A 24,969-nucleotide genomic window follows, 5' to 3' on the forward strand; every position below is an offset into this window, starting at 1 on the left:
GGGCGCCGCAAGCAGGGGCCTAGCGCCTTGCCGCCAAAGAATGTGGGGAGGAGGATCGTGCCCTGCATGCTAGAATTCCTAAGTTTGATCCCGGGAAGCGTCTCCATACGTTGGACTACAGCTCCCATCGTCCACGACAACAGGCTAAGCCGATGCTGGACGATGGGAGTTGTAGTCCCAAGACATCTGGATGGCATTGTGTTGGCTGAGTTGCTTTAAATCAGGCATAGGCAAACTCCGGCCCTCCAGATGTTTGGGACTACAATTCCCACCATCCCTAGCTAACAGGGCCAGTGGTCAGGGATGATGGGAGTTGTAGTCCCAAACATCTGGAAAGCCGGAGCTTGCATATGTGTGATTCAAATGGTTCGCTCACCTGTCTCCCAGAAGCCACCGCGCCTGTCCTGTCCTGGGCAGGGCGATAAACCCGCCTGTCTCCCCCCAACCCCAGGTTAATTGTGGCTTTCGGTTTTTATTTAAAAAGTAGGGAAAGATGCAGAGCTCAACAGCAGCGACAGAGAAGGTTCAGCTGCCGTCTGCGTCGTGTGTCAGGGGGAAGCAAAACTCCTCCGGATCCCGTGGCTATTGGGCATTTGGCAATTCAGCATCCCAACTGAGTCACTGGTTGTGAAGGCAGCAAATTTCATTTCCTTCCCTTTATTTGAGAGCTGCGGGAGCACGAGACAGAAGCGAGCAGAGGCTCCCAGGGCGAGAGGCAGAAAAGGTGCAGCGGATCGAGCCCCGTTCGGGAAGATGGGACCGGCTGCGATGTCTTCAATTTGGCTCATCGGATGCTTCTTCCTGGCAGGTTGGTACATATATATTTGTCCATGCCTGTCTTCCAGGTTCCCTTTGTCGTGTGGCTTAGAAAGGAGTTAGGCAACCAGAGAGTTGCTGTGTTCAGAGGGACCCCAAAGCTCATCCAGTCCAACCCCAAGCAATGCAGGAATCTCAGCTAAGCGTCCATGAGAGTCGGCCATCGAACCTCCACTTAAAAACCTCCAAGGAGAGCCCACGTTCGCCCGAGGTCCGAAAAACCTGTTGACTCCTCTCCAAAAGAGGCAGCGTGGTTTGGATGTTGGACTAGGGGGAGATCTGGACCTGGGTTCAAATCCCACCCCAGTTCAGCCACGAAACTGACCTTAGGGGGCCTGCCTTGTGTGCATTCATTGAGGAAGAAGAACCATGCGAACAACCACCTTGAGAAAATGGTGGGACAGAAAGGTTTTGATTCAATTAATAAATACAGTGGTACCTCTGGTTAAGAATAAGGACTTAACTCATTCCAGAGGTCCGTTCTTAAACCTGAAACTGTTCTTAACCTGAAGCACCACTTTAGCTAATGGGGCCTCCTGCTGCCGCTGCACAATTTCTGTTCTCATCCTGAAGCAAAGTTCTTAACCCGAGGTACTATTTATGGGTTAGCGGAGTCTGTAACCTGAAGCGTCTGTAACCCGAGATACCACTGTAAGTCGATCGGAGAGGTGTTGTTGAGCTGGGGTTAGGGGCTAGGGAGGCTGGAAGCTTGGCTGTCACCCATGGGTGCCCAGAACTGATGGGTGCCCATCTTTCTCTCTTTCTGCCCAGCTTACAGCTCTGCTCAATATATGGATACGTCCCAAGCGGCCATGAAAGAGACGGGATTTCTGGAGTCTCCGCTGTGCTCTGGCGCCGATGGCTCCGACCCAGACTGCCCGCACCGCAAGAAGTCAGTTACGCTGCTGCCCTCATTCACCAAGACCACGGCACACCCCACAAAACACACCACGGCCCACCCCACAAAACACACCCCACCGCACCCCACAAAACACACCACGGCCCACCCCACAAAACACACCATGGCCCACCCCACAAAGCACACCACACCGCACCCCACAAAACACACCACGGCCCACCCCACAAAACACACCACGGCCCACCACACAAAACACACCACACCGCACCCCACAAAACACACCACGGCCCACCACACAAAACACACCACGGCCCACCACACAAAACACACCACACCGCACCCCACAAAACACACCACGGCCCACCACACAAAACACACCCCACCGCACCCCACAAAACACACCACGCCGCACCCCAGGAACCGCACCACCCCACACCCCGCCCCCACCCACCAACCCACGCAACCACCCGTCGTCCGCGTCGGAGATTATGCGGTCCCAAAGGGCTCGGACCCGTGTTTGCGGGTTCAAGCGGCGCTGCAGCTCCGAGTCCGCTATACCGACAAGGCCAAGCAGGAGGTAAGAGATCCGGGCAGCTGTTGGGGATATGGCCTTTGGAAGCCCCTTTGAATTCTACAATTCCGTGACCTCGGGAGGCGGTGGCCTGTCCTCCATCAGAGGCTTTCAAGCCCAGGTCGGGACGGCTGCCTGTCAGGGGTTCTGGGTTGGGCTGGATAATAATAATTATTATTATTTATACCGCGCCCATCTGGCTGGGTTTCCCCAGCCACTCTGGGCGGCTTCCAACGGAATATTAAAATACAATAATGCATCAAGCATTAAAAGCTTCCCCAAACAGGGCTGCCTTCAGATGTCTTCTAAAAATCTGGTAGTTGTTTATTTCATTGACATCTGGTGGGAGGGAGTTCCACAGGGCGGGCGCCACCACCGAGAAGGCCCTCTTCCTGGTTCCCTGTAACCTCACTTCTCGCAGGGAGGGAACCGCCAAAAGGCCCTCGGAGCTGGACCTCAGTGTCCGGGCAGAACGATGGGGGTGGAGACACTCCTTCAGGTCTACTGGACTGGGGCTGTTTAGGGCTTTCAAAGTCAGCACCAACACTTTGAATTGTGCTCAGAAACGTACTGGGAGCCAATGTTGGTCTTTCAAGACTGATGTTATATGGTCTCCCAGTCCTCAGTCTGGCTGCCACATTCTGGATTAGTTGTAGTTTCCGGGTCGCCTTCAAAGGTAGCCCCACACAGAGCGCATTGCAGTAGTCCAAGCGGGAGATAACCAGAGCATGCACCACTCTGGCCAGACAGTCTGCGGGCAGGGAGGGTCTCATCCTGCGTACCAGATGGACCTGATAAACCGTGTTCCTCCCAACTCTACAATTCTGTGGTTCTGTGTGAACGAGGAATGTTGAGCAAGGAGGTTCCAGCGGCCTGGGCTCCTGGGGGACAGGAAGAGGCCGACCAGCTCTGAGTGGTCATTTCTGCTTCCCTTTTTCCCTTTCCATATTGACACAGGCCCAGCGGTCTAAGCTGGGAGGGGACCATCAGGGAGCGAAGCTCAGTGGTTAGAGGACAGGAAGTTTTTGTGTGTGTGTGTGTGTGTGTTGCACCGCCTGCCCTCGGCCTCCTTCCTGCCCCTCCGTGCGGCAGGGGAGGACGCCATTTCCCTCTGCAAAGGTTCCCGATTCAATTTCCCGCAATGTAATAGGAAGCCGAGAGAACAGCTATGGCGGAAGGTGAAGCGAAAAGACGGGAAACGAAACTTTAAAACAAAGGGTTAAAGGGGCAAAGTCCAAGCGAAGAATTATCGACATTATCTGGCGGTTAAGTTCCACGTCTGCCAACAGACTTGCTTGAACAGGATGGTTCTGCTGTAATAGGGAAGGCAGAATCATATAAAACATGCCTGGAGGTTCTAGGCCTCATGAAAATCTCAAATTATATGTGGTTTTCTCTACGATTCTAGGATTTGACGTCAATGAGTGGCAAAGTTTCCGAATACATCTGCCCTTAACAGACCTCTTAGGATTGCCTGATAAATATATGTATAGCCCAGTATTTAAATTCTGTGTTTATATTAATAGGTTTTGTGGGTTGTTGTTGTTGTTTTTTATTATTATTATTATTATTATTATTATTATTTTTAGGGAAAAGGAAAATACACATTGGCTGGGCACTTAGAGGAGGTTACTTAATACTGGGGTTTCAATTGCTTCAGTTGCCCTTGTATAGCTATCTGTCGTGGATGCTTTAGCTGAGAGTTCTACATTGCAGGCGGGTTGGACTGGATGACCTTTGGGGTCGTCGTCCCCCCCCCAATTCTACAATTCAATGATTCTGTGTTTCCAGTTCCACAATGCCCTCCCAAATGCAGGGGACCCAATCCCGAGGGTCATTTGCACCTTTCCCCGTTTACGGCATGCGGCAACATCTTCTGCTTGCTTGTGCTTTCAACAGCCTTTAATAAATTCATAAAAATTGTGCATGCTTTAGGAAGTCTGTGGCTTTGCAGTTTAGGCTTGGAAGCCGCAGGACCTTCAGAGGGAAGCAAGACCTGTGGGGTGGGGAGGTAGCAGTGTCCAACCCACAGACAAAAGACGAAGCTGGCTAGGTAGAAAAAAAGCTGAGCAAAGGCCACAACACAAATGCAGATTAGATAGATACGATAATCTTTATTGTCATTGTCCCATACAGGACAACGCAATTGAAAAAATCTACATCAGGCATTCAAAAACCAACAAGCCTGCTATCCCAGCCTGGTTAGCCCCCTAAAAACTCTGATACCCCATAATTAAATACAATATACTCCCATAGAGACTACCTTACACTGCCTTTAAAACCAAAAATCGCATTTGGGTAGAAAGTGTTTCTCAGATGGCTAGTCCTAGTCTCAATAACCCTGTACCTTTTTCCAGAAGGCAGAAGCTGAAAGAGATTATTTCCGGGGTGCGCACTATCCTGCACTATCTCTGCAGCTTTCTTGTGGCACCTGAAAGCGTAGATTTGATCCAAGGTGCTAAGAGTGCACCCAATTATTCTCTCTGCAGTCTTTACAACCCTGGACAGCATTAGATAGATAGATAGATAGATAGATAGATAGATAGATAGATAGATAGATAGACAGACAGACAGACAGACAGATAGATGAACTCTCCAAAAGGGAAAGAAAAACTCTGGTGGCGCAGCAATGAAACTGCTGGCACGTTTGCAAAGCTAAGCAGGATCTGGTATGGTTTCAAATTGGATGGGGCACGACGTGTTGAGATTCCTGCATTGCAGCGGGTTGGGCTAGATGACCCTATGGGGTCCCCTCGAATTCTGTCAGGGCTCACTCTGGGTACCGGCAGGATTATCTGGACCTGAGTGGTGCACTGCAGATGGACTGGGGTCCCCGACGCTCTCCTAAGCTGCTGCTTATGTACACGTGGGAAGAAAAACTGGAAGGAAATTCTTCTCGCAGCACAGAGTTGAACTGCGGAACTCCCTTCCACTGGAGGCAGGGGTGGCCACCAACCTGGATGGCTTTAAAAAGAGGCAAATTCATGGAGGAAGTTATTAGAGCTTTCCCCTTCCCACCCGACTGCAGCAGCTAAGCTTGCTTTTCAGCTTCAAATCCTCCAGCGGGAGATGCGTGACGACAGCCTTAGCTTTCTATGGCTATAGAAAGAAAGGAGCCTAGCGCTCGGGACTCTTGGGTCGCTCTCTAAACGGGCGCGACGTGGCTGAATGTTGGGCTTGTGCCAGTTTCTCCCTCCTGCTCTAGGTCCAAGCTGAAGTTTCCTGGGGATTTGTAGGGTCCTACTCTCTCTCACACACCTTCACTCTTCCTCTCTTCCAGCTCTGGGGGGACTTTGCAGTGAACCCCAACCGCACAGAGTTTTCCGGGAACTGCACCAACCAGACAGCCGTCCTCCACCTGCACTTCCTAGAGGGCGATCTTCTCTTTACTTTCAGAAAGGTGAGAGGAAGGATTGGAGAGGGGGGCTGGCAGGGGTCATGAGAAGGTATATATCCCCAATGCCTGGTCTTTACAGGTACGCTGCCTCTGACCTTGGAGGTTCTATTGAACGACTGTGGCCAACACCAAGCAGACCTCTCCGCTCTGCGAATTTCTCTGATCCTTTCCTTCTGGTCCCAAAGGAGGGTTGTTAAGGAAACCCCTATCCCACTCCCAGATGCAATTCCCTGAGAAGGGAACCAGTCTGGGAATAGCAGCTCTGAGAGAGCAATAAAGGTACCCTACCAATTCTTAACAAACTACCATTCCCAGCATTCCCTCGGCCAGGGGAGTCATTACCGTTTAAAGTGGCACGGCGCAGGTTTAAATGGACGGCGCCAGAGATTTGGAGCATCTAGCCTTGTGTGTCTCTCTGTGTTTACCTTTGATACTCCTAATCTAATATCTAATCTAAAATTATTATTATTATCAGGTCCAATTCAAGTTGATCCAGTTATTATCAGGTCCAATTCAAGTTGATTCAGTTATTATCAGGTCCAATTCAAGTTGATTCAGTTATTATCAGGTCCAATTCAAGTTGATTTAGTTGTTATCAGGTCCAATTCAAGTTGATTCAGTTATTATCAGGTCCAATTCAAGTTGATTCAGTTATTATCAGGTCCAATTCAAGTTGATTTAGTTATTATCAGGTCCAATTCAAGTTGATTAAGTTATTATCAGGTCCAATTCAAGTTGATTAAGTGTGTCTTCTTTCCTGGGTGAGAAAGTTTGGGCGCACCAGACCACAAGACGCACCTAGTTTTTGGAGGAGGAAAACAAGAAAAAAAATATTCTGAATCTCAGAAGCCAGAACAGCAAGAGGGATCGCTGCGCAGTGAAAGCAGCAATCCCTCTTGCCGTTCTGGCTTCTGGGATAGCCGCGCAGCTTGCATTCACCCCATAAGATGCACACACATTTCCCCTTACTTTTTAGGAGGGAAAAAGTGAGTCTTATAGAGCAAAAAATACGGTAATTTCTTTTAAAAGCTGATGAGTTTGTTTTAAAAGCTGGCTGAGTTCAGCGCATGACTGATGCGCTGGTAGCAAACCTAACCTGGCAGGAACACCAGCGCAAATGTCTTCCTTGAAAGGCATGTCCTCCGAACGTTCCCGCGTGGTACGGACCCACGCCCATCAGCCTGCGGGTTCAGGTGCGTCACGAGTGCAGCCGTGGGCTGCAAGACGGCTCGGCTGCAACTGGGGAAGCTGATCTGGCCTGGAAACTCCTGGCTGATCCAAGCCATGAGTCACTCTCTGGCAAAAGGTCCTTCGAGCCGGCTGCATCGGAACCCGGAAAGACTGGCTTGGCAGAGGCCTGCTGGAGCGGCTAGCGCGCGCCGACCCCATCCAAGAATATAATAATAATTTATTATTTGTACCCCGCCCATCTGGCTGGGCTTCCCCAGCCACTCTGGGCGGCTCCCAATCGAGTGTTAAAAACAATACAGCGTTAAATATTATAAACTTCCCTAAACAGGGCTGCCTTCAGATGTCTTTTAAAGATAAGATAGCTGCTTATTTCCTAGACATCTGCTGGGAGGGCGTTCCACAGGGCGGGCACCAGCACCGAGAAGGCCCTCTGCTTGGTTCCCTGTAACCTCACTTTTTGCAGCGAGGGAACCACCAAAAGGCCCTCGGAGCTGGACCTCAGGGCAGAACGATGGGGGTGGAGACGCTCCTTCAGGTCTACTGGGCCTTTGAGGCCGTTTAGGGCCTTCAAGGTCAGCACCAACACTTTGAATTGTGCTTGGAAACGTACTGGGAGTCAATGCAGATCTCTCATGACTGGTGTTTTGTGGTCTCGGCGGCTGCTCCCAGTCCCCAGTCTAGCTGCCGCATTCTGGATTAATTGCAGTTTCCGGGTCACCTTCAAAGGTAGCCCCACATAGAGCGCATTGCAGTAGTCCAGGAACCTAAGGAGACTTTGCTGGATCGGGCCCCTCCAGTCCAGCATCCTGTTCTCACAGCGGCTGGCTAGAAGCCGTAACAGGAAGCTCACAAGCAGGATTCGAACACAAATCCCCCTCTGCTTTCAGAAGCATTTCCTGCCTCCGACCGTGGAGGGCAGAGCGTAGCCATCTTGGCCTGTAGCCATCCTCTTCCATGTATTTGTCCAATCCTATTCAAGTGGACTGGAGTTCCGCAGTTTGTGCTGCATGAAAAAGGACTTCCTTTCGCCTGTCCTCCCAACTTTCAGTTTCACGAATTCTAGTTGTTATGAGGAAGGAAAACGTTTCTATCTCTGCTTTCTCCACGCCACACAGTTTTCTGTTTCCATTTATTTATATTTTATAAATGTGGGTCACATCGCCACTCCGCTCACCTCTTCCCCCAAATTAAAGTGTTGATTTCAGCCGCTGCCACTTCCCCTTCGGAGAAATACGTGCCCGGTTGAAGTTCAATCACCACATTGGAGAGGAGAAACAAAACATGATTTTTTAAAAAAGTTTGAAACTTTAAAATGGTTCGTTGGGAGGTTATTGCTGCTAGTGCTCAGGGCGGGCAGGGGGTGGGAATTAATCTGGAATGGGTGCTTCCAGCGGGGCAGCGAATTGGCTTTGTCTCGTAAACCTCGCAGATCCTAAGCTGCGGCCTGTGTTACCCCAAAAACAGGCGTCGATCAGGAAAAACAAACCCAGATTTCTTTGTTTCCTTAGAATTACACCAGAAATATATTCTACCTGAGTCGGGTACAGGCCTACCTAACGTATCAGTTCCGTCAGGCTACAGGTAAGGTCATTTGTGGGGGGGCTGGCTCTGAATTGCCATCATTCCTCATGGACCTCTTGAGGTGAGGCCTATTCTGCCATGGAAATGCTCAAATCGGGGGTGCTACACCAGTTGAGTTTTTGCCTGCCGTGCAGCTCTTTAAAAAATGCCATATCCATAGTAAGCCCTGCAAATGTCTTTTTAGGGGGTTCCAACCCAGCCGCAAGCCTGTTTACGACGGCTTTGGCCCGTCAGCAAATTTTAGAGGGTGTTTCGGAGGCTGGAGGGAACAGAAAGCAAATCCTGCCAAGATCCCTTCAGCAGCTAAAGGGATCACGGAGGAAGCGGACGGTGTTGTTCCTCCTTTGCGGGCTGGGGCAAAAAGAGCCATCGGGGTCGGTCACGTTCCGGAGGGTTGGAATAAATGACCCCTTTATGGTTCTGTGAACCCGCACGGCGGTTCTGCCAGGTAGGCTATAGGCTGAGATTTGCCGTGGCTTCCCAGAGGCGATTATGCATTAATCCACGTGCTGTGTTAAGATTCAAGAAGGGTTTCCGGGTGGTTCAACAAGCCCAGACGACTCTCTTTGTCCCTCCAGCGAAATCCTTCAGAGCAGACAATTCCTCTCTCCGCGAGTTCGAGGCCAGACTCGGACACTCTTACCAGTGCCGGAACCGCACCTTGGTCCTGGCAGAAGGCTTTCGTCTCAACGCCCTGCAAGAGCGGGTCCAGGCCTTTGACCTTCAAGATGGAAAATTTGGGGAAGGTGAGAGACTCCCTGCATCGTACCGCAGGCAGTTCTTTATTTCCTTTTCTTTAAACAGCTATACTTCAGTGTAAAGGGACCCCTGACCATTAGGTCCAGTTGTGACCGACTCTGGGGTTGCGGCGCTCATCTCGCTTTACTGGCCGAGGGAGCCGGCGTTTGTCCGCAGTTTTCTGGGTCATGTGGCCAGCAGGACTAAGCCGCTTCTGGTGAACCAGAGCAGCGCACAGAAACGCCGTTTACCTTCCCGCCAGAGCGGTGCCTATTTATCTACTTGCACTGGTGTGCTTTCGAATTGCTAGGTGGGCTGGAGCAGGGACCGAGCGACGGGAGCTCACCCCGTCATGGCGGGGATTCGAACCACCGACCTTCTGATCGGCAAGTCCTAGGCTCTGTGGTTTAACCCACAGCGCCACCCGCGTCCCCATACTTCAGTGTGCAGGTGTCTTAATAATCCAGTGTGTTGTTAGTCTAAACTTTCCATGCCATCCTTTTGGCACAGCCCTTTTGCCCGCAGATTTTTCGAGTCTCTCTCCAGTTCGGTGTTTTGCACATCCTGATTTTCCTTCCTCTCCTCACTGAATTCCTTCTTTGCCTGTTTCAGCCGAGGTCTGCCCGGAGCAGAGACGTACCCTCCTGGTGCCCATAATTATCGGCGTCCTCCTTCTGGTCCTCATCCTCATCGTGATCGTGGCCTTTTTGATTGGGCGAGCCCGTGGCCACAGGGGCTATCAAACCATTTAAAGGGGAAGCCGTTTCCCGCACACAGCTGGGCCTAAAGAGAACCAAGAATGGGGTTTTGTTTTTTTTTAAGGGGGGGGGTGTCTTTCTGCAACAGGGGGACAGGGGGTTGGCACCCCCCCAGGGGTGGGGTGGGAGTTCTCCGAGTTGCTAGACTAGCACCTGTTTTATTCACTCGCTTGGACTGCTGGTTCGCACAAGACACACCTGGGGGAAGTGAAAAGGACAATACGTTTCTGCACAAAGGTGCAATTTGTGGGCCGGGGGGCAGTTACATCTCACTTCTGTCAGACTGCGCTTTAAACCTGGGAGGAGAATCACAGAATTGTACTGCTGGGATCCCCAAGAGTCATCTAGTCCAAACCCCTCCCGGAACGCAGCTATGGAACCCCTTGACAGGCGGCCGTCCGACCTCTGCTTAAAAACCTCCAATCTCAATTGAAACGAGGCTGGGCTTATTTCTGGAGCAACCATCTTGTTAAGATCAAGTGTTTGGGCAAAGTATTCACACTGACCACGAAAAGTATTATCCTCTCCCCAAAACCTGTATTAAGAACTGGTGGCACATACCATTGATAATCCAAAATGGTGCATTTGCATTCTGAAAGTACGCCTTATAAGCTCCTCCAGTTTGCTCCTTGAGCCCTTTCATCTGCTCTGCTCTGCGAACCCTTTAGGGGGACTCGGGACCCCCCTCAAATTCATATGCAAAGTGCGCTGATCCTAAGCTCTTCGGGCGGAACACCCCACCGCTCACAACTAAACAGGTCAAATAAAATACCTTTGAAATTTATTCAGGTGTTGGTGATTTCTCTTCCTCCTTGACCTGAGTGCGAGGAGTAGAAAGGGCAGTTCCCAAAAGTCAACAATGACATCTCTGGGCTGGGAAGGGTGTACAGCGAGGCAGCACAGCTCACTGAAGTCTCATGGCCTCACCAGGATCCTACCAACCCTCCATCCCCAATCCCATCGCACCTGACATTTGACCAGATTTCCAAACTTGCCTGGAAATTCACACGGCTGTGACGATACTTCTACCTTGCCTGGACGGAGAGTTTAGTTTAGACGTCTCTGGCTTTTATGTGCCTGTACTGCGCCCAGCCGTACAAAGATTAAGCACATCTCATTTGATCCCCGCAACAAACCCTGTAAGGTTAGGCTGAAAGTGACAGACTGGTCCAAGGTCACACACCCAGAGAGTTTCGCAGCCGAGTGGGGATCTGAACCCGTGTCTCCCAGACCCTAGTCTGATGCTCTCACCACCAGACCACAATGGCTCTGGAAATCACTCTCTTTTCCACACACCCAGATGCTTCCCGTGTTCCAAGAGCTGTAATAGCTTAACCTGAAAAACTACAGACGTAGCAGTTTTTAGCTCAACACAGGAAGCACATGACATAGAAAGATTTTATTAAAGACTAGTATTGGAGCTGAGGCTCCAAGACTTTGGCCACCTCATGAGAAGACTCCCTGGAAAAGGCCCTGATGTTGGGAAAGATGGAGGGCGCAAGGCGAAGGGGACGACAGAGGACGAGATGGTTGGACAGTGTTCTCGAAGCTATGAACATGAGTTTGACCAAACTGCGGGAGGCAGTGGAAGACAGGAGTGCTTGGCGTGCTCTGGTCCAGGGGGTCACGAAGAGGCGGACACGACTAAACAACAACAGTATTCCCCACTTCCCGCAGGCTCCAAACCCACCTTCCCTTCCAATTGGATATGGCACACTCACTTCTAACCTCCAAATTCCAAATATTATTCGGCCTCCCCCAATGCCCACCCTCCCAAGCCATCCTGCTTTTCTCCTATTCCCAACCCACCCTTGCATTTTTGGCACTAGTCCTCAAGATCGGAAACACCAATCAGGTGAAATAACCGCTGCTAACGTTATCAAGGGAGGTTGGTGATGGCGAATGCTAAACTTCAAAACGCATGGCGTCCATGCGCCTGTGCCAACCTGCCGCCACTGGGCAGTTTTGGACTCTTCAACTCTTCTCAAGCCCCTGCCAGCCAGGGCAGATTCGCCTGCTGAAATGTTCTGTGTGACCCGACGGCCTGCGGATTCCCGCAGCGACACGAGCTGCTCCGTTCCCAGAGGAGCGTTTCGCAGCCCCTCCACTTCTTCCCCAATCAGCCTCTCAGCGCTGACGCCAGCGCATCACGGATCGCCACGGCCTCTGCGTCTTCCTCCTCCTCCCCGCCGTCGTCGAACGGGTGTTCCTCCCGCTGTTCGTCAGCGTGGTGCTCCATCCAGCAGGGCTGGAAGACGTCCCCCCGTGCCTCGCAGACATTGTGAAGGGTGCAGCAGGCGGCGATGAGGGTGGGCAGGAAGGAGACGTCGGTGTCATTGCGTTTTGTGAGGCAGCGCCAGCGTCCCCGCAGGCGGCCAAAGGCCACTCCCACCACGGTCCGTGCGGCAGCGGCGTACTCGTTGAAGCGGTGTTGGGCAGGAGTTAGGACCTCGTCCCGGTAGGGCCTCATGAGCCACGGGAGGAACGGATAGGAGCAGCCGCCCAGCAGGTAAACGGGCACCTGCACCCCACGGATGGCTTGGCACGCCCCCGAAAACAGCTCGCCCTCTTGCGCACGCTGGTACAGCTCCGACGTGCACAGAACCTGGGTGTCCGTCACCCGTCCCGGGCAGCCGACGTTAATGTCCCAGAAGCAGCCGCGGGAATCGACAGCGGCCTGGACCACCACCGAGTGCCAGCCGTGGCGGTTGTAGTAGCCGGCGGCGTTCTCGTTGGGCGCGCGGATGGGGACGTGCAGGGATCCCAGCACGCCGGCCAGCTGGGGCAAAGGGAAGCCGTTGCCCGCGGCCACTTCGGCAGGGTCCGGGGGCCGCACGTAGAGCGGCGTGAGGATGCCCACCACGGCCTCGCAGACGTCGCGCAGGATCTTGCAGACGGTGGAGCGGGAGACGCCAAAGAGCTGCTCCACCGCCCGGTACTCGGTGCAGGCGCCCAAGCGCCACAGCGTCATGGCCAGGCGCACGTCGGCCGGGATGGCGCGGCGCATGTTGGTGTCCCGCCGCTGGATGGCTCCGCGCAGCTGGGCGCAGAGGTAGTCGAAGGTGCCCGGCGAGACGCGGAAGTTCTCCACCCATTCCCACTGGCTGAAGGCCTTGGCGCGCACGATTTCCCAGAAGGCCGAGCTGCGGGCTTTGCTCCACAGGCGACGCTCCCGCAGCAGCCGGGGAAGGCCGCCGTCTCCGCCGCTGCCAGTGTCCTGGCAGAAGCCCGCCAGGCCGGGCACCCGAGCCAACGTCCGGCAGAGCCACAGCAGGGCGAAGCGCTGGCGCTGGCGGGCCTGGGCGCGGCGGTGGCGGGCGGCGCGGCGACGTCGGGCGGCCTCCCTCAGGCGCCGGCCCCGCTGGAGGCGCATGTAGTAGAGGAGGCACAGGGCCACGGTGCCCCGGCTGAGGGTGGGCAGCAGCTGGGGCACCTCCTCGCCCCTCCCTGGGCCAGGGGTGCCACTTGGGGGGCAAGATGGCTGCCCAGGCGTGGCGGCCATTTTGTCCCTTGACCAAAGTTTGCCCAGCCAATGGGAAAGCGGCACCTCAGCTCAGGGCGCTGGCAAAGGATGCCAGGCTAAAAACGGCGCATGCGCAGAGGAACCACACACACAAAAGTCCCACAGAGAATGCGCATGCGCGTGTTAAGGCGCCCGCCGCTCGCTCTGCGCACGCGCAGCTCTTTTAATGGCGGCCCGCATGAGTAGCGCCTGCGCATTGGTCGGCAAGGTTGAAATGGCCGCCAGGCATGTGGGAGACGCCGCGCATGCGCACCAGGGAAAGGCGTTTCTCTCGCTCGCTCACCGGCGCGTAGGGGTTATGGAGGCGGAAGTTTCGCCCAGCTTCATTGGCTCCCACCTTCGTCAAAATGGCGGCGTCGACGGCTCTGAAGGGCCTGCTGGTCCCGCACGTCCTGCCGGAGAACTGCTACGACGAGCTCTTCCTCAGCCTCAACCTCTTGCACAGTGAGTCGCGCGCTCTTCGACGCCCTTTTTGTCCTGCCGGGTACCCGTCACGTCGTCGCCGTAGCAACGCCAGGCCTGGCGGAAGTGTCCTGTAGGGGGCGACTGGGCGCCATTTTGGTGAAGGGCGAAATTTTACCCCGGCGGCCATTTTGGTAGAGGGCGGAAGTGGCAGTCGGCTCCGTTTCCGGGCCTCCTTTCTTCCCTCACCTTGCAGCCGGGCGGAAGTACCACGAGATTTTTAATTTTATTAACATTTAACCCTAGAATTACAAATGAAACTATCCTTTGGGGGGAGAAAAGCTTAATTTTTTTTAAAAAAAGCTTTCAATATGAAGATGCTGTTCATCGTCTCTTAAAAAGGGTCATGGACGAAGCACAGTGAAGGCTTTCGCGCCATGTTGGTTTTGGGCACGACGTCCATATGGCAGCCGAGGAGCTTTTAAGCTCCGCCCCTTTCCCCTCAAGCAGGGCTGTCATTGGCTAGGCGCCTGTCAGGTAGACTTCTAGCAGGTGAAGTGATGAGGGAAACCTCACCGGTGGGATGTCTGCCTGCCATGCAGAAAGCAAGGCTGCTGCTCAGTGCAGAAAGTGGAATTTATGTCCCGCATCACAGGAGTATTGTAAAAGCAAAAAAGCATCACTGTTTGCAATTAATTGTGTTTTGTATCCTTTTGTCTCTCTCCCCCTCTTCCTTCAGTTCCATGCCTCAAAATCTTCATCAGCAAGGGCCTCGGATTCGCCATCGTGGCTGGTTCCCTTCTGGGTACGGACACCGGGACTTCCCAGTCAGATAATCTGACTTTTAATATAAACTATAAGGTTTTTAAAAAAGGTTTTTCTGTTTGGTTTTGTGCATGTGTATTCTCTGCGGAGTGTGTGTGTGTGTTTATATATATATATATACACACTGTATATATTTGTGTGTGTGTGTGTGTGTCATTTTGACTTACATTGGTAAGAAAAAAACCAATAAGTTTAATAAATAGTACTTAATAATAATAATAATAATAATAATAAATACTGAGAATAATAATAGAAGAAGACTTGAGAGGTGAGATAGATAGATAGATAGATAGATAGATAGATAGAATTTGTATACTGCCCTATACCCGGAGGTCTTAGGGCGGTTCACAGAACAAGATCAACATAAAAACCGCAATACAGTGGTACCTCGGGTTACATATGCTTCAGGTTACATACGCTTCAGGTTACAGACTCCGCTAACCCAGAAATAGTGCTTCACGTTAAGAACTTTGCTTCAGGATGAGAACAGAAATCGTGCTCCGGCAGCAGCTGGAGGTCCCATTAGCTAATGTGGTACTTCAGGTTAAGAACAGTTTCAGGTTAAGTATGGACCTCTGGAACGAATTAAGTTCTTAACCCGAGGTACCACTGTATATATATTTGTGTGTGTGTGTGTCGTTTTGACTTACATTGGTAAGAAAAAAACCAGTAAGTTTAACAAATAGTACTTATAATAATACTGAGAGTAATAAAAAAAAGAAGACTGAGAGGTGAAATAGATAGATAGATAGGTAGAATTTGTATACTGCCCTATACTCGGAAGTTTCACAGAACAAATCAACATAAAAACTGAAAAATTATATATACTGTATACACTGTGTATGTGTGTGTGTGTGTGTGTGTGTGTATATATATATACACACACACACACACACACACACACACACACTATATATAATCAAAATAAAAACAACAACCCAAAATATACACACACACACCGTCTCCTCTCTATATCCTCTTTCCTGGCCTAAACACCTCCCACCTCTCAATATCCTTCTTAAATTATGGCACCCAGAATTGGACACAGGTCTGACCGAGGCAGAATAGAGCGGGATTCTGACCACTTCTCCCTCCCTCTTTCTGCAGTGAAGCTGCCCCAGATCTTCAAGATCCTGGGGGCCAAGAGCGCTGAGGGGCTGAGCTTCCATTCCATCCTCCTGGAGCTGCTCGCCATCACCGGCACCATGGCCTACAGCATCGCCAACGCTTTCCCGTTCAGGTATGGGCAGCGCCCGAGGCCTTTCTATAGCTGCGATTGAAAGCCCACCAGACAGCCACAAAGTCCAATGAGTCTGCTTCCCCTCTGAGAACCGATGAGTCAGTTTCTCCTTCGTTGCTGTATATAAGGTTTTTTTTTAACAAAACCAGTTCATAACAGAGAACATAGATCCAGTTACAGAAAGGTAGCCGTGTTGGTCTGCCATAGTCAAAACAAAACAAAAATTTTCCTTCCAGTAGCACCTTAAAGACCAACTAAGTTAGTTCTTGGTATGAGCTTTCGTGTGCATGCACACTTCTTCAGATACACTGAAGATCTGGCAACTTCTGTTTCAGTGTATCTGAAGAAGTGTGCATGCACACGAAAGCTCATAGCAAGAACTAACTTAGTTGGTCTTTAAGGTGCTACTGGAAGGAAAAAGAGAACATAGAAACATCCTTTCCCATCCTTCAGCCACGACTGAAACGGGCAGCACTCAGGAAGTGAGTTATCCGTGCTAGGTAATTTGGATTCCTCTCAAACTAAGCACAACCTGAGGTCCACTCAGACCTTTCGACGGGCGACGGTGCCGAGTTCGAATCCCTACATTTGTTTTCATGCGCATGCAAACCCACTAGTTACAGGAGAGTGTGGCCACCTCCTGCTCTCTTAACAGCCACCTGATCTGTAGAGGTCTAATCCTTTGCCGGAACGATATCGTCCCCGGAGCTGCAGTTTTAAATGCGTACGGGCTGATTCCTAAAGTCCCATATCCTGCCTTTTTGGGGGAGGGTGGGGCGATGTCAGTGCTCAAGTTGCTGATCCTCTCACACCCATTTTGTTCCTCTTTGCTGTTGGTGGTGGAAGGAAAATAACTTGAAGGAGCTGTTACCTGCCTGGAAAAATAATAATAATTTATTATTTGTACCCCGCCCATCTGGCTGGGTTTCCCCAGCCACTCTGGGCGGCTTCCACAGAGACCAAAAATACACTAAAATGTCACACGTTTAAAACTTCCCTAAACAGGGCTGCCTTAAGATGTCTTCTGAATGTCAGGTAGTTGTTTATCGCTTTGACATCTGCTGGAAGGGCGTTCCACAGGGCGGGCGCCACTACCGAGAAGGCCCTCTGCCTGGTTCCCTCCAGCTTTGCTTCTCGCAATGAGGGAACCACCAGAAGGCCCTCGGCGCTGGACCTCAGTGTCCGGGCAGAACGATGGGGGTGGAGACGCTCCTTCAGGTATCCAAAAGAGTTTGGATCAAGAGATTTCATTTCCCCCCTAACACATCTCTCTCTTTCCTCCCCCCGACCCGAACAACAGTTCCTGGGGCGAAGCTTTCTTCCTCATGTTGCAAACTGTGGCCATCGGATTCCTAATCCAGCATTTCGGGGGTAACACGGGACGAGGTGAGTTTGGAACCAGAGTCTAGAGTTCATTTAATTGAATCATAGTTGCAAGGGGTTCCTGGGGTCATCTAGTCCAACCCCCTGCAAGGCAGGAATATGCAGCTGTCTGACGCGGAGATCGAATCTCCAACCTTGGCGTTATCAGCAACTGAGCTATCCTGCTTTCAAGAGCTATTAGCCAAAACAGCCAAGCAGAAACTCCATGTACAGAGACAGCGAACCGCAGCGACGTCTGTGGGCTTTGGGGGTTATCTGGCTGTCCCCTGTCGGAGGCAGGAGACTTGGGCTAAGGCAGAACTTTGCATCCTTTAAGCCCTAGTGCTCGGCAGCCCTGGATCCTAACCAGACCTGTTTGGGGGCTTTCAGCTAGGCCCTTCCCACACCCCGAAGCCGCCCTCTTCCTTCCCGTTCATGAGCCGCAACGAGAACCCGAGCCTCGCTTCAGCCCTGCTGAGCTATCCACAGGAATTTCGGGAATTCTAAATGCATGCTATATATGTAGCACGTACGTTTAGCCCCTTGTGCCTTGTTTTGATTCTGTAAGCTGGATGGGAGAGATGCCGCGATAGAATTTTTATAAAATTACGCCCGGCATAAAGAAAGCTTTTCCTCCCCCTCTCGTAACACTCAAAGCCTGTAGACGCCCAAGAAGCTGGAATGTTGAAAGGACAAATAAATCTTCTTTATTTGTTAAACTGTGGTACTCCTTCCTGCAGGAGGCAGCCGCGATGGCCACCAACTTGGAAGGCTTTAAAAGAGGATTGGACAAATCCAGTTAGGAAGAGAGGCCGCGAACAAGACAGGAAAATTGGCTTTCAGGTGGAGAGATCAAAATTAGAAACAGAATTGATAGAACCCAATACTAAGAATCTGTCAAGAATGTATAACTTGCTGTTGAAATGGAATACACAAGATGAAACGGTTAAATCAGCTATGATTAAATGGGCACAAGACATTGGTCATGACATTATGTTTGCTGACTGGGAACAGTTATGGACCACCGGTATAAAGTTTACGGCATGTAATGCCTTAAGAGAGAATATTATGAAAATGATTTATAGGTGGTACATGACCCCAGTCAAGCTTGCAAAAATCTATCATTTGCCCAATAATAAATGCTGGAAATGCAATGAAACTGAAGGTACTTTCTACCACCTTTGGTGGACATGCCCAAGGATTAAGGTCTTCTGGGAAATGATCTATAATGAAATTAAGAAGGTTCTTAAGTGTACCTTTCATAAGAAACCAGAGGCTTTTCTCCTGGGCATGGTGGGCCAATTGGTGTCAAGGAAAGATAGGACGTTCTTTATGTATGCTACAACAGCAGCAAGAGTTCTATTAGCAAAGTATTGGAAGACACAAGAACTACCCACACTGGAAGAATGGCAGACGAAGGTGATTGACTACATGGGATTGGCTGAGATGACCGGCAGAATCCGAGACCAAGGAAAAGAGACGGTGGAAGAAGATTGGAAGAAATACAAAGTTTATCTTAAGAACTGTTATAAAATTAATGAGTGCTAAAATGTCATGGGTAATGTAAAACAGAATTGCAGCGGTAAATGATTGGGTAAGAGAAGAAGGATTAAAGAAAGTGAATGTTAACTGAAATGAGGGGTTGCTGAAGAAAATTTTAAAATAGGGATGCAGAAAAGGGAGGCATGGGGAAGTCGGTGAAATAAGGTTTATGAAAAAGAGGTTATGAAATTATACATGTTTATGTTTGTTTGTTTGTTTGTCTATGTATTGTGAATTGTAATGTGTTTAATTTATGTTGGAAAACCAATAAAAATTTATTAAAAAAAAAAAAAGGAAGAGAGGCCGCGGAGGACCTTAAGGTCCACAAATGACAACACTTTGGAGGTCCCAAGTCGCAAGGTGGTTAGATTGGTCTCAACTAGGGCCAGGGCCTTTTCAGTACTGGCCCCGACTTGGTGGAACGCTCTGTCCCAAGAGACTAGGGCCCTGCGGGACTTGATATCTTTCCGCAGGGCCTGCAAGACAGAGCTGTTCCGCCTGGCCTTTGGTTTGGACTCAGTCTGACCCTTACGTTTCCCTCCCCTTACGGTTTTGATCTATGGGCTACTTTTAAAATGAGGCTGCATTTTAAATTGCATTTTAACCTGTATTTTAAATTGTTTCCCCCCCCCCATTATGTTTTTACTGTAATTTTACTGGTGTTAGCCACCCTGAGCCTGGCTCTGGCTGGGGAGGGCGGGGTATAAATAAAATTATTACTATTATTATTATTATTATTATTATTATTATTATTATTATTATTGATGGCTGCTATCCAGGAGAGTGTGGCTCTTGTACTTAATTCCTGCTTGTGAGCAAAGCAATACAAAACAAGACAAACATGTTTAACTTCCGATTAGACTCATTGTATTATTATTTCTACAATTTTCTCACACACAGTTAGTTCCAAGTTGTTATATTTCTTTCTTTGTTTTCGTCAGAGATCAAAAAACATTACATTTGTTGTTTTACAAGGTTCATTCTGTTTCTGCCAGGAGATATTTGTTATCGTAATACTTTTCCAAATATTCTTTAAAGATTTTCCATTCTTTCTGTCCTTTCTGTTTTGGATACCCTCAAATTCTCCCTGTCATCATAGCCATTTGTAGATATTCTATCCTTTGGACCTGCCACTCATTTATCGTAGGTGTTTTGTCACTTTTCCAGTTTTTCGCGATTAAGAACCTGGCTGCTACTGTTGTATACATAAAAAGTGGTCTATTTTCTTTTCTGTTGACATTATTCCCAGGAGAAAAATTCCAGGTTTTTTCTTAAATGAAAACTTAAATAGTTTTTTTAATTCATTGTAGATGTTATTCCAAAATTCTTTAATGGCTGTGCATTCCCACCACATGTGCATATATGACCCTATACCATCTCTGCTTAAACCCCTAGGTGTGTCCTTCCTGCTCGCCTACTTTGGAGTCCTGGCCCTCCTGCTCTCCTCACTCACACCCGTGGGTATCGTGACGGCGCTCCAGGCGTTCAACATGCCCGCCGTCATAACAGGCAGGGTAAGGGGCACCCAGGGGTGTGGGGATCAGAGAAACACTGCCCCATAGGCGGGCCCGCTTGCCTGAGTCTCAAACCCTGCACCGCTCCTTATCCCTCTCGTTCTTCTAAAGACTGCCAACCTGCCTGATGTTTTGTGCTGTGGTTTTGGGAGCAAAAGGGACGCGAGTGGTGCTGTGGGTTAAACCACAGAGCCTAGGACTTGCCGATCAGAAGGTCGGCGGTTCGAATCCCCGCAATGACGGGGTGAGCTCCCGTTGTTCGGTCCCTGCTCCTGCCAACCTAGCAGTTCGAAAGCACGTCAAAGTGCAAGTAGATAAATAGGTTCCGCTCCGGCGGGAAGGTAAACGGCGTTTCCGTGCGCTGCTCTGGTTCGCCAGAAGCGGCTCAGTCCTGCTGGCCACATGACCCGGAAGCTGTACGCCGGCTCCCTCGGCCAGTAAAGCGAGATGAGCGCCGCAACCCCAGAGTCGGCCACGACTGGACCTAATGGTCAGGGGTCTCTTTACCTTTGGGGAGCAAAGTGGGTGCTACTGTCCGGGGGGTGGGGGCCGCTAAGAGGCAAGGGTTGTGTGTGCTGGAGATGGCTGCCCACAAGCACACCAATCTCAGAGATCATTAAGGGGTTTGGGCTGGGTGTTCATCTTTCAAATCGGAACCAGTGAAGGTCCTGTGTGAGTGTCTGGAGGCGATTGGAGGATGGATGGCGGCTAACAGGTTGAGGTTGAATCCTGACAAGACAGAAGTACGGGAGGCGGGCAGGTGTGGAGGATTCCCTGGTCCTGAATGGGGCAACTGTGCCCCTGAAGGACCAGGTGCGCAGCCTGGGAGTCATTCTGGACTCACCGCTGTCCATGGAGGCGCGGGTCAATTCTGTGTCCGGGCAGCTGTCTACCAGCTCCATCTGGTGCGCAGGATGAGACCCTCCCTGTTCGAAGACTGTCTCGCCAGAGTGGTGCATGCTCTGGTTATCTCCCGCTTGGACTATTGCAATGCGCTCTACGTGGGGCTACCTTGGAAGGTGACCTGGAAACTGCAATTATTCCAGAATGCGGCAGCTAGACTGGTGACTGGGAGCGGCCGCCGAGACCACATAACACCGGTCTTGAAAGACCTTCATTGGCTCCCAGTACGTTTCTGAGCAAAATTCAAAGTGTTGGTGCTGACCTTGAAAGCCCTAAACGGCCTCAAAGGCCCAGTAGACCTGAAGGAGCATCTCCACCCCCATCGTCCAGCCTGGACACTGAGGTCCAGCTCCGAGGGCCTTCTGGCGGTTCCCTCCCTGCGAGAAGTGAAGTTACTGGGAACCAGCCACAGGGCCTTGGTTTATTGTTTTTGGTTTGATTTTATATGTTGTGCTCTTGTTGTGAACCGCCCTGAGACCTCCAGGTAAAGGGCGGTATGTAAGTTGAATAAATAAATAAAACGTCACACCTCTTCCCTGTGCCCCCAACAGCTCCTGCAAGCAGCCACAAACTACCGCAACGGCCACACAGGGCAGCTCTCCGCCGTCACAGCCTTCCTGCTTTTTGCGGGCTCTCTGGCCCGGATCTTCACTTCCATCCAGGTAGGCTGGGGTTCACCTGCCCAGGGCGGGTAGGGAGGACAGAGAGGCGTCATTCAAGTACGTTTCCAAACACAATTCAAAGTGTTGTTGCTGACCCTGAAAGCCCTAAACGGCCTCAAAGGCCCAGTAGACCTGAAGGAGCGTCTCCACCTCCATTGTCCAGCCCGGACACTGAGGTCCAGCTCCGAGGGCCTTCTGGCAGTTCCCTCCCTGAGAGAAGTGAGGTTGCAGGGAACCAGGCAGAGGGCCTTCTCGGTGGTGGCGCCCGCCCTGTGGATCGCCCTCCCAGGAGATGTCAAAGAGAACAACAACTACCAGACTTTTAGAAGACATCTGAAGGCAGCCCTGTTTAGGGAAGCTTTTAATGTTTAACAGACCACTGTATTTTAATACTTTGTTGGAAGCCGCCCAGAGTGGCTGGGGAAGCCCAGCCAGATGGGTGCAGTATAAATAATAAATTATTTTTTATTATTATTATTATTATTATTATTATTATTATTATTATTATTATTAATTTATTTATTTATTTATTTATTATGCTAACAGCCTCAGCCCCGAAGTAAAGGAAGGAGTTGTTGGGCTTGCAGGAAATCAACCCCGCCCCCGTTGCTTTCTGTATTGAGGGTGAGGGTGGGTGGGATCTAGATGTTGTTTTTTTTAATTAAAAAAACACTGGAAGCTGCCTCGCATCCCAACTTGGGCAGGCAGGCATTGGGGGAGAAGCTGGGGGTGTAAATAAAATCAGCAAATCTACAGCCAGTGTGGTGTAGTGGTTAAGAGCGGTAGTCTCGTAATCTGGGGAACCAGGTTCGAGTCTCCACTCCTCCACCTGCAGCTGCTGGGTGACCTTGGGCCAGTCACACTTCTCTGAAGTCTCTCAGCCCCACTCACCTCACAGAGTGTTTTTTGTGGGGCAGGAAGGGAAAGGAGAATGTTAGTCGCTTTGAGACTCCTTAAAGGGAGTGAAAGGCGGGATATCAAATCCAAACTCTTCTTCTCATTTGCCCCCTCCCCACCCCGCAGGAGACGGGAGACCCCCTCATGGCTCTCACCTACGTCGTGGCCTCATCCTGCAACAGCATCATCACGGGACAGTTGATATATTACTGGAACGTCCCCGTGGACAAGCGCAAGAAGGAATAGGAGCCCTGGAGGGGTTCGTGACTCCTGGACAAGAAGCACATCAGGAAAGGGGCTGATTTTCCAGGAAGGTTTTTTCCTCTTCTCTCTCTTTTCACATTCTGAGCCAAGGGACAGTTGCAGTCTTTTTCTCTGGGAATCTTGTGGGATTTGTACGCTGGAAACTGGGGTTGCTTTTCTTAACCTGCTGTGATTCCCCACACCCCGCCAGCAGGGCCAAGGTGGCTTGGGGCTCAGAGGCCTATGAGGAATAATTGTATATTTGGGGAGGGGGTTCTGTCTGCAGACTCCTCCCCGTAACCCAAATACAGGTGGGAGAATGTCCTGATTCAGCGTCCTGCCTTCTTCTTTAATCCAGCCCTTCGCTCAGAACAGTGAGGACTAGAATCTTGGTTCTCTTGCTAGGAGATTTGGCCATAGCTCAGCGACAAGAGAAGTCTAGTGTCCCAATCAAGGGAAGTCATGTTGATGTTGAGTCGTTTAGTCGTGTCCGACTCTTCATGACCCCCTGGACCAGAGCACGCCAGGCACTCCTGTCTTCCACTGCCTCCCGCAGTTTGGTCAAACTCAGGCTGGTAGCTTCGAGAACACTGCCCCACCATCTCGTCCTCCGTCGTCCCCTTCTCCTTGCACCCTCCATCTTTCCCAACATCAGGGTCTTTTCCAGGGAGTCTTCTCTTCTCAGGAGGTGGCCAAAGTCTTGGAGCCTCAGCTTCAGGATCTGTCCTTCCAGTGAGCAGTCAGGGCTGATTTCCTTCAGAATGGAGAGGTTTGATCTTCTTGCAGTCCGTGGGACTCTCAAGAGTCTCCTCCAGCACCACAATTCAAAAGCATCCATTCTTCGGGGCATCAGCCTTCTTTATGGTCCAGCTCTCACTTGCATACATCACCAAGGGAAGTTATAGTCCCACTCTATCCTGCCATCCTCAGACCACACCTGGAGTCCTGTGTTGGGCACCGCAATTTGAGAAGGATATTGTGCCAAGGTGGGCAACCAAGAGGATGAAGAGTCTGGAAACCATGCCTGATGAGGAACGGTCAAAGGAGTTGGGGATGTTTAGCCTGGAAAAGAGGAGACTGGGAGGAGATATCTTCAAATATCTGAAGGGCTGTCCCATGGATCAGGGAGCATGCTTTGCTCTCTCCTGCTGTGGACGGCGGGACTCGAACCAAGTAAACACCAGGAAGAATTCCCCCCCTGGAGGTTGTGGTCTTACCTTCCTTGCAGCTTTTTAAGCAGAGGTTTGAAGGCTATCTGTCATGGATGCTTTAGCTGAGATTCCTGGATTGCAGGGGGCTGGGCTGGGCGACCCCTGGGGTCTACGACAAATGCACCCTCCTTGCATGCAGAAAGTCGCAGGTTCAATCCCAAACGGTGCCTCTGGGTAGGGTTGGGAGAGGCTGTTGCCAACCAGTGTAGACAATACTGAACTAGTTGGGTGCCAGTGCCCTGAATAAAAGCCGCTTCCCGTTGCTGCCAGCAGAGGGAGTTCTTGGGTTCGCTCCATCCAGGTGGGTCAACTTAAAGGTAAAGGGTCCCCTAACCATTAGGTCCAGTCGTGGCCGACTCTGGGGTTGCGGCGCTCATCTCGCTTTACTGGCCGAGGGAGCCGGCGTACAGCTTCCGGGTCATGTGGCCAGCATGACTAAGCCGCTTCTGGCGAACCAGAGCAGCGCACGGAAACGCCCCTTACCTGGTACTGGTGGTACCTATTTATCTACTTGCACTTTTTGGGGTGCTTTCGAACTGCCAGGTGGGCAGGAGCAGGGACTGAGCAACAGGAGCTCACCCCGTAGCAGGGATTTGAACCGCTGACCTTCTAATCGGCAAGCACTAGGCTCAGCGGTTTAGACCACAGTGCCACCCGAGTCCCTATATTACATTATTGTTATTGTATATTACATTAAAGGTAAAGGGACCCCTGACCATTAGGTCCAGTCGTGG

At 50.8% G+C, this 24,969-nt stretch overlaps 2 protein-coding genes across 2 annotated transcripts; both read left to right on the forward strand.

Annotated features, from left to right (window-relative positions):
* The first annotated feature begins 426 nt into the window (after window positions 1-426).
* On the forward strand, window positions 427-10,340 carry CD68 (CD68 molecule). The gene is made up of 6 exons (XM_053362223.1): window positions 427-808; window positions 1,588-2,252; window positions 5,527-5,646; window positions 8,343-8,415; window positions 8,994-9,161; window positions 9,766-10,340. Exons 1-6 carry the CDS (start codon window positions 754-756, stop codon window positions 9,903-9,905), a joined length of 1,221 nt encoding a protein of 406 aa, XP_053218198.1. The 5' UTR covers window positions 427-753; the 3' UTR covers window positions 9,906-10,340.
* A 3,408-nt stretch (window positions 10,341-13,748) lies between these two features.
* MPDU1 (mannose-P-dolichol utilization defect 1) lies at window positions 13,749-23,048 on the forward strand. Its single transcript, XM_053362243.1, has 7 exons — window positions 13,749-13,878; window positions 14,576-14,641; window positions 15,769-15,901; window positions 17,202-17,287; window positions 20,201-20,319; window positions 21,774-21,884; window positions 22,908-23,048. The coding sequence occupies exons 1-7, from the start codon at window positions 13,782-13,784 to the stop codon at window positions 23,025-23,027; spliced, it is 732 nt and encodes a 243-aa protein (XP_053218218.1). The 5' UTR covers window positions 13,749-13,781; the 3' UTR covers window positions 23,028-23,048.
* The last annotated feature ends 1,921 nt before the right edge of the window (window positions 23,049-24,969 follow it).

Source organism: Podarcis raffonei, chromosome 13 (assembly GCF_027172205.1).
Source record: "Podarcis raffonei isolate rPodRaf1 chromosome 13, rPodRaf1.pri, whole genome shotgun sequence".
Lineage (NCBI taxonomy): Eukaryota > Metazoa > Chordata > Lepidosauria > Squamata > Lacertidae > Podarcis > Podarcis raffonei.